This window comes from Zerene cesonia, chromosome 11 (genome assembly GCF_012273895.1).
Source record: "Zerene cesonia ecotype Mississippi chromosome 11, Zerene_cesonia_1.1, whole genome shotgun sequence".
NCBI classification, from domain to species: Eukaryota; Metazoa; Arthropoda; class Insecta; order Lepidoptera; family Pieridae; genus Zerene; species Zerene cesonia.
The window spans coordinates 4206809-4218439 of NC_052112.1; the positions used below are offsets into that span (position 1 = coordinate 4206809).

The 11631-nt window shown below is 36.0% G+C and overlaps 1 protein-coding gene across 1 annotated transcript in view; it reads right to left on the bottom strand.

Moving 5' to 3' along the window:
- Positions 1-6: 6 nt before the first annotated feature.
- Positions 7-11631, bottom strand: part of LOC119830536 (guanine nucleotide-releasing factor 2) — a 13585-nt gene continuing 1960 nt past the window's right edge. Inside the window, exons 3-23 of the mRNA XM_038353595.1 lie at positions 11305-11467; positions 11087-11165; positions 10756-10863; positions 10125-10232; positions 9172-9282; positions 8540-8637; positions 8033-8056; positions 7536-7656; positions 6802-6906; positions 6503-6602; positions 6043-6138; positions 5699-5806; positions 5198-5393; positions 4890-4901; positions 3988-4147; positions 3239-3377; positions 2901-3158; positions 1924-2177; positions 1520-1651; positions 1007-1224; positions 7-685 (exon numbers count right to left, since the gene is read on the bottom strand). Coding sequence (XP_038209523.1) covers positions 1011-1224; positions 1520-1651; positions 1924-2177; positions 2901-3158; positions 3239-3377; positions 3988-4147; positions 4890-4901; positions 5198-5393; positions 5699-5806; positions 6043-6138; positions 6503-6602; positions 6802-6906; positions 7536-7656; positions 8033-8056; positions 8540-8637; positions 9172-9282; positions 10125-10232; positions 10756-10863; positions 11087-11165; positions 11305-11467 — 2586 coding nt within the window. The 3' untranslated portion in view covers positions 7-685; positions 1007-1010. The remainder of the gene's footprint in view (positions 686-1006; positions 1225-1519; positions 1652-1923; positions 2178-2900; positions 3159-3238; positions 3378-3987; positions 4148-4889; positions 4902-5197; positions 5394-5698; positions 5807-6042; positions 6139-6502; positions 6603-6801; positions 6907-7535; positions 7657-8032; positions 8057-8539; positions 8638-9171; positions 9283-10124; positions 10233-10755; positions 10864-11086; positions 11166-11304; positions 11468-11631) is intronic.

Sequence of the window (11631 nt, forward strand, 5' to 3'; positions counted from 1 at the left end):
CATTGTCGTTTCAAGTTCATTTAAAGTTCGATGATTTTTAATAATAATATTCCACCATTTGAAAACATCTATTCACTATATAATAGCAATAAGCCTAAAACATTAAAACTTTTAAAGTCCCCTAATTCGATGTATTCAAGATGTTAAACTTGCAGATAATTCAGACACGAATGGCGAATCACAACAACTATAAAAGAGTATTAAACTTACACACGGTGTCGATTGACTGCATGACTTGGCAAACATCTGTCAAGTTACACATTGATATGTTGAGATAGTAAGAAAATATTGAATTTCAATACTGTTACAGAATAAAGTTCCATTTAAAATACTGAAGTAACCGCTACGTCGTTAGAAGCTCTCGACAGAACCCGATTGAGAAGACGCCTACTAATTTTGAGTAAAAGATTTCGCTACGGTAAGAAAATAGATACAAAACTGTACATAAATAAGGTTAGATAAATTGGGCGTAACAATGGTAGCGCCGATAACATCGTTGCGTTCACGTCGAGCTCGCCCGCCGATCACAGAAGTTGCACTTTTAAATATACTAAATAATTAGGCCATCTTAGGACAGATAATCACAATTAGCCATATACATTACACAATTCCTCATAAGCAAATATATCGCAGCGACGCCACGACGATTCAGTCCTTGATTAGTTTCTTAGGATACGATTTGCACCTGCAACAAAAGTAATTGTTGAAATTACTATGTCATATGAAATCATATAAAATAGGAAGAAGTCAGCTGGCGACAGGAGCGAATGGGCACAAATGAAGGAGGCTTATACCCGATATGAACCAAAATACGTACTTGATAAATTAGTTCATATTCATTACTCTGCTATGTGTGTCATGGAAAATTAAAGGCTTAAAATGTAGCTACGCAATAAAAGGATCTTTGTCATAACCTGCAGCTGCGCTACGACTGCCAATTGCGTTGTACTACGCGGTAATATACCATAATAATATACGGAAATAATCGTATAAGCGATCGCGTTACCGGGCTATGTGGCGGCGGCGGCCGGGGGCGCGGCGGGGGGCGCGGGCGCGGCGGGCGCGGGCGCGGGCGCGGGGGGCGAGGGCGCGGAGGCGTTGCGCGCGCGCCCGCCGCGCGGCTTGATCGTCTCCGATATCTGCCACATCGTCTCCTCGCTCAGCACGTCGTCGAACTCGTTGAACATCGCCTGGATGCGATCGTTCTTCTTTATCTTGTATTGCCTGGAATTTTTGCGATTTTTATTAGCTTTCAAACGTACGAGTGAAGAAGAGAAACTTCATACTAAATAAACGGCATTTGCAAAATATGTTTATGTTTTAATACTTGCAAACACAATTTAGATTAATCAAACAAGTTTACAATAAAAAAAAGCTTCAATTTTAATATGAAAATAAACCTATTATAGTCCTTTACATATAGTATTGTTCTAAAAAATATATTCTTAGTCTGAACTAGTTCATATAATATTTTTACTATAAACAAATTAATTTACTATATAACTACAAATATACTCACTCTTTGTGGAACCTCTTCATATTTTCCATTATATGATACTGTTGCCATCTCTTTGTAAAGTTGATACTACCATCGGGTAGCAGATCAGGATTGCCCACATGGACGAATGTTAGATCTTGTAAAAATAGCCCTCTGTAAATAAAAACAAAAGATGTTTAGTATAGAACATAAAATAATGTTTAAAACATTTTATTACGTGGTATACTTTTTATAGCCTTAAATAATAATGAGACAATCTAACCATGTAATTATTTTGTTATTATGAAAACAAAGAATTTCGAATCATGAGGAAAAAATCCAACAAATTGATGATGGTTTGGTTTTAAAGTCACATTGACAGAGAAGTAAATACTAGTGAATAAAAATTTCATTGTGTAGATAGAATAAATTAAATTGATACTCACATGTATGGTATACAGGGTGGTTGCGTTTCATTCAACGCCTGACGGTACGCCCGGAAGGACATGGACGAGTCGATGAGTGCACAGTGGTCCGTCAGCGCGTCTTCTATAGCCCTCGACCAGCCCAGTCGGCGAACTGGGGGACAGTCCAATGCGGACACCAGCGCTAGGTACGAGTTGAAGTTGTTCATCTTGCGCAGCGCCTTCATCACTTTGAGGAATTTGCTTGCGTACTTTTCGCGTTCGCGAGCTTCGTACTGCAAATATGAATTAGTTTCTTAGTTGATACATAAAAATACATGCTTAATAATGATATGTACGAATTTCAAAAACAGCTTCGGCTCTATCAGATAGTTTCAGGTAGTCGAGCACGCTTCGGCACGAATTGGGCCAGCTCGCACCGGGGAAGTACCACAGCCCCACAGAAGACCGGCGTGAAATAGCATTCTGCTGTGTTTCGCTCGGTGAGTGGGGGAGCCGGAGGCCCATATCCTTTTCCCGACCCTTCCTAGTCCTGTCCTTTATTCCTCTAAAAAATCCTTTCTTATTCCCTTCCCAATTTAAAGTCGGCAATCCATTTGTAGAGGCGTAAGGTCTGCAATGGACCTTATGCCTCTACAAATGTTCATGGGCAGTGTGGCGCTTACCATCAGGCGTCCCACCAGCTCCATTGCCGACTGTGACATAAAAAAAAAAAAAAAAAAAAAAATGTTTGATAAACTTAAGATACATCGTTATTTCACAAATATATTAAAAACTAGCTGCGCCCCGCGGTTTCACCCGCGCAAGTCCGTATCCCGTAGGGATATCGGGATAGAAAGTTGCCTATATGTTATTTCAGTTGTCCAGCTATCTACGAACCAAATTTCATCGCAATCGGTTCAGTAGTTTTTTGCGTGAAAGAGCAACAAACACACACACATCCTTACAAACTTTCGCATTTAAAATATTAGTAGGAAGTAGGATTTCAGATAAAGTACCTGTTCTAATAACCTCGATCGTGCCCAGAAGCTCATCTTATTGAAGTGTTCAGTGAACCGTGTGAGATTTGGTGACTTTTCCTCGGACTGGTCACGAGGCCACGAAAGCAATTCTGCGGTCGTTATCCGCACAAACAGAGCCGCGTCCAACACAGTCATTTGTTCAGCGAGTTCCGATGCCTTGAAATCTAATAAAGTGTCCCGACGCAGTGACACCGTACCATAGCATGCCATTTCATATTCGTATCTGTTGTTCGACTGAAACAAAAGTTAAAACATTGTTAGTTTTATGAAAATGTATATATAACGTACATAATTATATCAATCATTCTCCTTACATTTTGATAATGCAATTGCTTCTGTTTATCTACGAGAATTTGTCGCAAAGCTTTTGAAATGGGCAACTCTTCGGCTTCCACAAGCCAATATATGAATTCCATTATCTCTTGCATGAGTGGTCTATCTAAATCTGCCATCCTGAAATAAGAAATAATATATTTTAAATATATAACTCCGAAAGCAAATTAACAACAGTCGTTGATTATACATTAATTATTCTGTTTGTGTGGATGATCATAGTGAAACAGAAAAAAAAGTTTACAATCAAATAATAATTACCATATCCATATACCTATTTACTTTTATTCACCAAAGTTTTGTATTATAACCAGCAAAGTCATCTTAATATATATAAATTACTTGTCACATTGTGTGTCCGCAATGAACTTTTAAACTACTCTTCCGATTTAATCAAATTCGCACACCATATGCAGTTTGATGCAATTAAAAAAATGGGATAGTTTATATTATTTCATTTACTAAAAGACTACCCGGGCGGAACCGGGGCGTGTTATAGTGTAGTATAATACATATTATACTAGCTGATCCGGCAAACTCTCTTCTGCCTTACTCTTATCATTTAAGAGTATGAAAAATAGATGTTGGCCGATTCTCCTATGTATCCGATATGTTCATAAAAATCGGTCCAGTCGTTTCAGATGAGTATGGTACCTAACATTGTGACACGTGAATTTTATATATAGAGATATATATAATAGAGATATATATCGATAGAGGCGGCACTCACGTGAGATCTGCGACGACGCGCGTGAGCAGGCCGAGCGTGGAGCGCAGCTCGTGCGGGCGCGGGCGGAAGTGGTGCGCGCGCCGCACCAGCCGCGCCACCAGCTCGCCCGGCGGCACCCACGTGCGGTACGTCGCCAGGAACGCCTCTTGGTACGCGAAATCTGCACCGGGGTACAAACAAGCACACCGTGTAGCCGATGGACGGTGGATATGTCTTTTGCGATGTCCAATGTCCACGCTTGGGAATTATGATGAGCGCCACAGTATAGAATTGGGTCAAGTGAATTTATAAGTCAAGTTCATCATTTAAATGAATGGTCATCGACTCAAATTTTACTATAAAAATTTTAAATTATTTGTAATGTTATTGCTCAAAAAGTAACCTAATTGAAATACAACAATTTATTCATTTCATTAAAATTTTTATGAAAAAAGATTACCACAAAGAGTCATGGCAACTATGACATATGCTCGTGGCTTATTTTTTATTATCATTGATACATCGCAAAAGAAGTCATTTTTTTTATATTGATTACACAAGCATGTGATACTTAGCCGTATATTAAGTATCACATTGCAAAGCATAAGTGCACTATATTATTTATATTGGTATATGCGTCATGTTATAAATGCTACATGCTAAAAAACACATTCCTTAAAACAATGTTAAAACTTAAATCTAATAAAACTGTTAATAAGCATCCGGAAGACGATTATGATTAGTTCAGCTTATTACGATCTAATCTGTTTGAGAATTGTATTGTATATCTTAAAAACTCAGCTAGAAGCGAAAAATGTCGATTTGCGAACTAATCAAACCCAAGCAACTACAAAGCTAAAATAGTTTTAGTAAACAACCAGCGTGTCTCTCTCAGCCCCAACTCAAACAATGATTTCACTTACACTCGTCCGTTTCTGGAAAGTGAAAGCATGAAAGTTAAATGGTTAGAGTGGTGGTTGTGTATTTGAGCCTACACAGTTAATGATAACCCATATCCAAAAAGACAATAACAATATATTTGTATCGGAGTAGAGTTTTTATACATGATTAGGAAAATTCATGAATATGATACAGAGATGATGAAATCAGATTTGAATATGACATGCTTTTAAATGTATGTGATTGATAAAATTTTAAACCCAATTCCTCAAACAAAATATACTTTGTTCAAATACTGATAGTTATTCGAATTTCTTATACGAATATTAACCTTTGGTGGCCTTAGTGGCGAGTACAATGAGCGCATCCGGATGTCCGCCGCGTACTTCGACACCCTCCTTGTTGGGTCCTTTCAGTAGGAGCCAAGAGCTAACATCAGTTTGCAGAACGATATCCTCCGAGTCAGCGGCTGCTGGAGTGCTTTTCTCAGTTTCCGATTGTATTGGCTCTGTACTGCTTTCACTTCTCTGTAATTTATTAACATAATAGTTATTAATGATTAAGAATTATATTCTTTCGGTGTTATTTATTGGTGTTTTATTTAGAAATAAAACACAAATAAATCATCTTATAATAAATATACGTCATGATTTACTAGACATCACTATCCGATATACATTTTTAAAAAGCTAGCGACTGGAGAGTCAGCTAGCGACGGGTACATATTGAATAACTTTGAATAACTTTTTACATAAAATATAATAATCACTTACAAAACATAATCAATACAAAGCACGTAGATGGACTATTAGGTCCAATTAATTTTCTTTACCTGTGAAGGAACAGGCGAAGGTGTGGGTTGAACGAGCCGGTCCAGTTCATCATCATCGAGTGGAAACTTGCCCGGCGATGATACGCTTACGTACATCTCCTCTGTGCTCTGTAAATATTTTTTAAGGCATCGTATTGAAAAATTTCGTTAACATATTGAAATAAATATATTAATATTGGTAACAATCTGTTTTCTATTTTCTGTGGATAACCAAAATTTCTATATATCTCAAGTCTCATCAGATTCCTATTTGTATTAGAAATGAAGTAAGTGAAATATTTAGTCTTTTTTATCTCGTTTTAATTTAATGTCGGGAATATATCTATTAAAAAGGATAAACATACCACATTATTCAAAAGCGATTCATCTGTAGAACTATTATGCGAAGACGGCCGCGGTGAAGGTGGGGGCAGTAATTCGTTGCTCGAATAATTTGATATCTGTAAATGAAAATTAAACTAATTCTAAAAGTCTGTTCTCTATCTATAGACTGATATAGACCATATAGATATAACGTGAAAAAGCAAGGAATTAAAAATAATCAGTACATAATTTAATTCAAAATAAACTGAGTACTGATAAAAAATAATGGAACTTAAAATAAATTCGCAACTCATACTGTATTAAATGGAAACATATTTTTACGGTTAAATTAATTTCAATAATTACGATTTCAATATCATACCCATGTACCCATAGTATCTGTTATACTAACTCAAAACTTGGACTTTAGTAATTCTATCCATGTGTATATATTTTAATAATAATTTCGTGTGACCTCAAGCTTTTTAATAAAAACAATACCTGTTTATTTTTATTCATTTTTGGCGGTAGCGCAGGCGGTTCAATAGGCAATGGACTAGTACGATTCGACGTCTTCATACTGACGCTGTCTTCGGAACCACTATAAGGACACATAATTTCGAGATAGTATTTTGTTAACAAAATATTTCGTGTGTTGATAACTGCGCTCTAACATTGCATTTACCAAATGAATACAACACAACATTTCACACTCATTGATCATCAATCAATATCGCAATTAATACGGTTACTAAACTGGTTACTGGACGATAATAATAATGAATTGGAGTGTTACATACCTGAGAGGGGGTGTGCTTAAATGCTGTACGGTTACCGACGAGGCCAGTGAACGCTGAACCTGGTGGTGACCCACACTAATACTGCCAGTGCTTGTATGCTGCGCACTAGAAAAAGGATATTTTTATTTGATATAAATCCAATTACAACTTACTATATGTGGTAGTCGAGCACGCTTCGGCACGAATTGGGCCAGCTCGCACCGGGGAAGTACCACACCCCCACAGAAGACCGGCGTGAAATAGCATTCTGCTGTGTTTCGTTCGGTGAGTGGGGGAGCCGGAGGCCCATATCCTTTTCCTTACCCTTCCCAGTCCTTTCCTTTATTCCTATCGCCAATCCTTCCGTAAACCCTTTCCAAAAAGTCGGCAATCCATTTGTAGAGGCGTAAGGTCTGTAATGGACCTTATGCCTCTCCAAATGTTCATGGGCGGTGGTAGCGCTTACCATCAGGCGTCCCACCAGCTCCATTGCCGACTGTAACATAAAAAAAAAAAAAAAAAAAAAAAAAAAAAAAAAAAAAAAAAAAAAAACTTATACTCTTTTATTTTGAAGGACATTAAAGAATTTATTATTATTTTTTAACACAAAAACAATAACCTAAGTAAACTATGAATAGAGATGTCAATTAAACTATAGTTTTTGTTCACATTCTCGAAAAATTAAGTTTATTAGGAGAAAAAAAAAACGTCATTATTTACTCGACATCGTAAAGTAAATATTAATAACGACTTACCTAGTCAGATTATAGGTGTGTATAGAATGCCTGAACATATCTGGTGGCGCTTCTGCATTTATCGGGGGGTGAGTGTTGATCGTGTGACTGCAGTTCCCGAACATCTCCATGTAAGCCATAACTGCACATATACAACGCCGATAAGTTACACCGTAAACAAAAATCGACCTTATACAAAGTTAGAACAAAGGCGAAATTGTGCTCCTATACGACATGTGAGACAGCAAAACCGAAACGAAGCGCTATTGTATACGAGAAACACCGGAATCGGTCGTGATAAAACTACGCGAAACACGTCGATGTTAACGACAATAAAGCGTAACTTATGTGGGAAGCAAGCTGGACGATAATTAATTAATGAAATGTGTCGTTAAAGCTAGAAGCACATGTAAATGAATCTCCAACACGTCGATTACTTGGAGTGGATCTGCGAACATCCGAAGATTCTGCTTAGTAACGTTAGCTAATTGTCTGATAACATGCATAGATCCACTCACCGCTGTATGCGACGCTTTGAAACACTGCAGCGCCGCACCGACATAACAGACAAACATGCCATTAAAATCCCCAAAACATTTACCATTCTTATGTACACAGTTACACCCTACAGAGAGACACCCCACCAGAATCCATAACACAACATTATCCATCCATATTTTAATAATTTTTGTGAGTTGTAGGTATTTGTTTACAAGTGATTCATACCAAGTACATGTATTTACCCAAAAATTGAGGCATAAATTCAAAATATAATTTTTAATTTGTTTTTTTTATATCAGTTAGTATTGAAAATTGTCATAATAACATAATATTATGTACATTGAGTTTTTAATGTTAGATGTTATTAAAAATTTCCCAGATTCTTTTAAAATCCATTGTTGTTAGCCCTTTTAAAATCCTTTCAGCTATTTTATACAAGCCCATGGGACGCAACGGGACGAGACTTATACATGGTGGGAGCTGATACATTAATTGTACAATGAAATAGGAAATAAGATACTGACTGTGTTTTTTCTTGAGTGGCAAAGGCGGAGGCCGTTGGTGATTGTGCTCAGCAAGTGTGTGGGGCCGCGTCTCGTGCAATGAGAATGGTGGACTTTTCCTAGAAAAAAAAATAAAATATATTTATCTAATATATAAAATTCTCGTGTTCACAGTTTTCGTTGCCATACTCCTCCAAAACGGCTTGACCGATTTTGATGAAATTTTTTTGTGTTTATCCGGTTTCTATGAGAATCGGCCAACATCTATTTTTCATCCCCCTAAATTATAAGGCAGAGACAGAGTTTGCCGGGTCAGCTAATAATGTATAGATATTAATGTATTGCGACATGAATTTTCATATCGATTAGGATTTAATCTCAATATATTAAACAAATAACGATTAAACCTCTGTACGTCACCAAGTGATTAATGATGCCTTTTCTTAAGATTTTGTTAGTCGATCTTTAGTTTTTGTACTTATATACAAAGGAATGTCAAACATAGATATTTTCATCATATTTATCAATCGCACTAAAAAGTAAACAAAAAACAATCGCTTAACGCAATTACAAACGTATGTGGAGTGCAACGGAGGTAATTTAATTCTTAATGCGTATATAATGAGACAAAACGGATAAAAATGGCAACACACCTGATTTCAACATTGGGGAAGTGCTGCTGTACATCAGCGCGGATGTTGCGACGCGTCTTCACCGGCAACTCGGGCGGCGTCTCATTTTCGTCTGACGTTATACTCTCCAATCTAATGCAGTCAGAATTAAGCGTAATTAATTTACATAGAACATATATGCGGAGCCGCGATGAGATGTAAGTTTATGGTAATTAATATTTATTTTGGTATTAAATCTTTGCTGTGAGAAAAATTTCTCTCGTTTACGCGAGTGATTTTTATTTTAATATAGAGATATTAGACATGGTTTCGATTATTTATTTAATTACATATAAAAAGTTATCTGCCATACATCTTGCAATGTTGTTATGAACAATGGCACAATGTGTCTTATAATCTCGCTTTATTTACCGTGTCGGCAAATGGCCGTCGTAAGTAGAACAAAACATTATATCATTATATTTATGTTGTTCCACCAGAAGGAGGTTAATGTATGCGCGAATTCGGTTTTTATGACTTCTTGTGATTATCGCATGTAATCGTCACTTATGTTTTCATAATACCAGTTCAGAAAAACAAACTTTATTCATATTTTGATCTCTTAAGGTCATAAAAAATTTCTAACGAAGTGTATATCTATGTTTTGACTAATAAATGTGCGATTAATTAACAAAATTTCCATTACTTGAGAGAAAGTCTTTGAGTAATATATTTACGTAACATATTTTTATACGTATTAAGATTCAATTTGCTGTCAACGGCATTTGTCTCCTCTTCTTATGAATATAATTATTTATAACGAATAGGAGATAATATGTTAAAATTAAATATTGAAACTACAGACAAATGTTAAGGGTTTTGTACTATAAAATGTGAGACTTTTTCAAATGAAACGAAACAAAACAAAACAACGAACAGTACAAAATCCATAACATGAAGCATGCAATAGAAACAAACACACTGCGGACACTCACTTTGTATTTTGTGTTGTTACACTGTTCATACTGATTATATTCATGCGGCTCTCAACATTTTGCATTGTGCACTTCACTTCGCTCACAAACTCTGTACTTTCAAAAGTACTGCAAACAATATCAAACAACAAGCATGAAGAACAAACAACCTGAAGGTAAACCGTTTTAAATAATGTTCATGTAAGGTGATCGACTACAAATATTATAACACGGAAAAACAGTGAAAAATGAGTACCTACGTGCACAGAGTATTAAAAATGTGCATGCATGTATTGAAAAGGATAATTTTTGTAAGAATACACCAATCCTTGAGGATTTTGCGTTTTTAGTAACTTTATTGTAAAATCTACGATGTATATACCCGCATTAGAACTTTGGATCGCTGTATTCTTAAAAAATAAACACAGAATTTTTAGTGTTTTAACACATAATAACCAAAAAAAAAAAAACAGTTAAAAGATTATAGTAAAACTAAATTAATTAAACGGCGCAACTAAATGAACCTAAAAATAAATTATTTTATACCATTTGGTGTTTGTAAGTTAATTTTCAAGTGCATTTCAATGCGCGTTCATTAGAACAGGGTATTGTATATATAAGTAAGGTATAAAACAGTCTCATAACATGTCACCTGTCTGTATGACTAGAATAGTGGTGTGATGAGAAGGTGGATGTGAAGCTGTGCTCCGTTGACATCTCCGAGTGGCCCACAGACACGAAGCCGGACTCGTTTGAAAATCTGGACCATGCGTACAAAAGTTAAAAAAAAAGACTAGAACATGCGGAACTATCAAATTAAATTTCACAAAAAAAAAGTACTGAGATTAATGAATAGAAAGTAAAAAATAGGCAAAACAAGGGAACATGTATCAAGTGTGTATTTCATGTTTGTGAGACTTTGAATAGTAAATAAATATAAACAATAAATAGTAAATAAACAATAATGCCCAAAAATAACTCACCGATTATGTGAATGGGCGTTACTCAAGTGTGATTCCACCGAAGTTCTCATTTCACTCATATTATTACAATTACAAATACCTGGAAAAAAATATAAACATCCAAAGTTAGCGTGAATACTCATAGTGTAAATGTGTAATTTTCTTCGAATAATGTTTACCGCAACAGTTTTTCGTCAATTAAAATATTAACGAGTTACTCATAAACGAATTTCACATACCAACTAAATCTGAACTGGGTGGGGTAATAAAAACTTCATGGTTCATAGAATCGTGCGCATTCCTATCTTCGTCGTTGGATACATTGAGCATGGAGTCTTGGGATCCACTGCTGTGGGACTGGAGAGACAATCTGAAATGACAACATCGAAGATTATTTAAGAACTAGCTGCTTGCCCCGGCTCCGCTTGGCTAATCCTATTATTTATCGTAATAGAAATAAAGTATCTTATATGTAAACACATCCAATAAAACTGCACTCAAATCTGTGCAAAAACTTTTTGAAATGGAGTTACTTAGGAGTCCATATCGGACAAACAACGTGATAT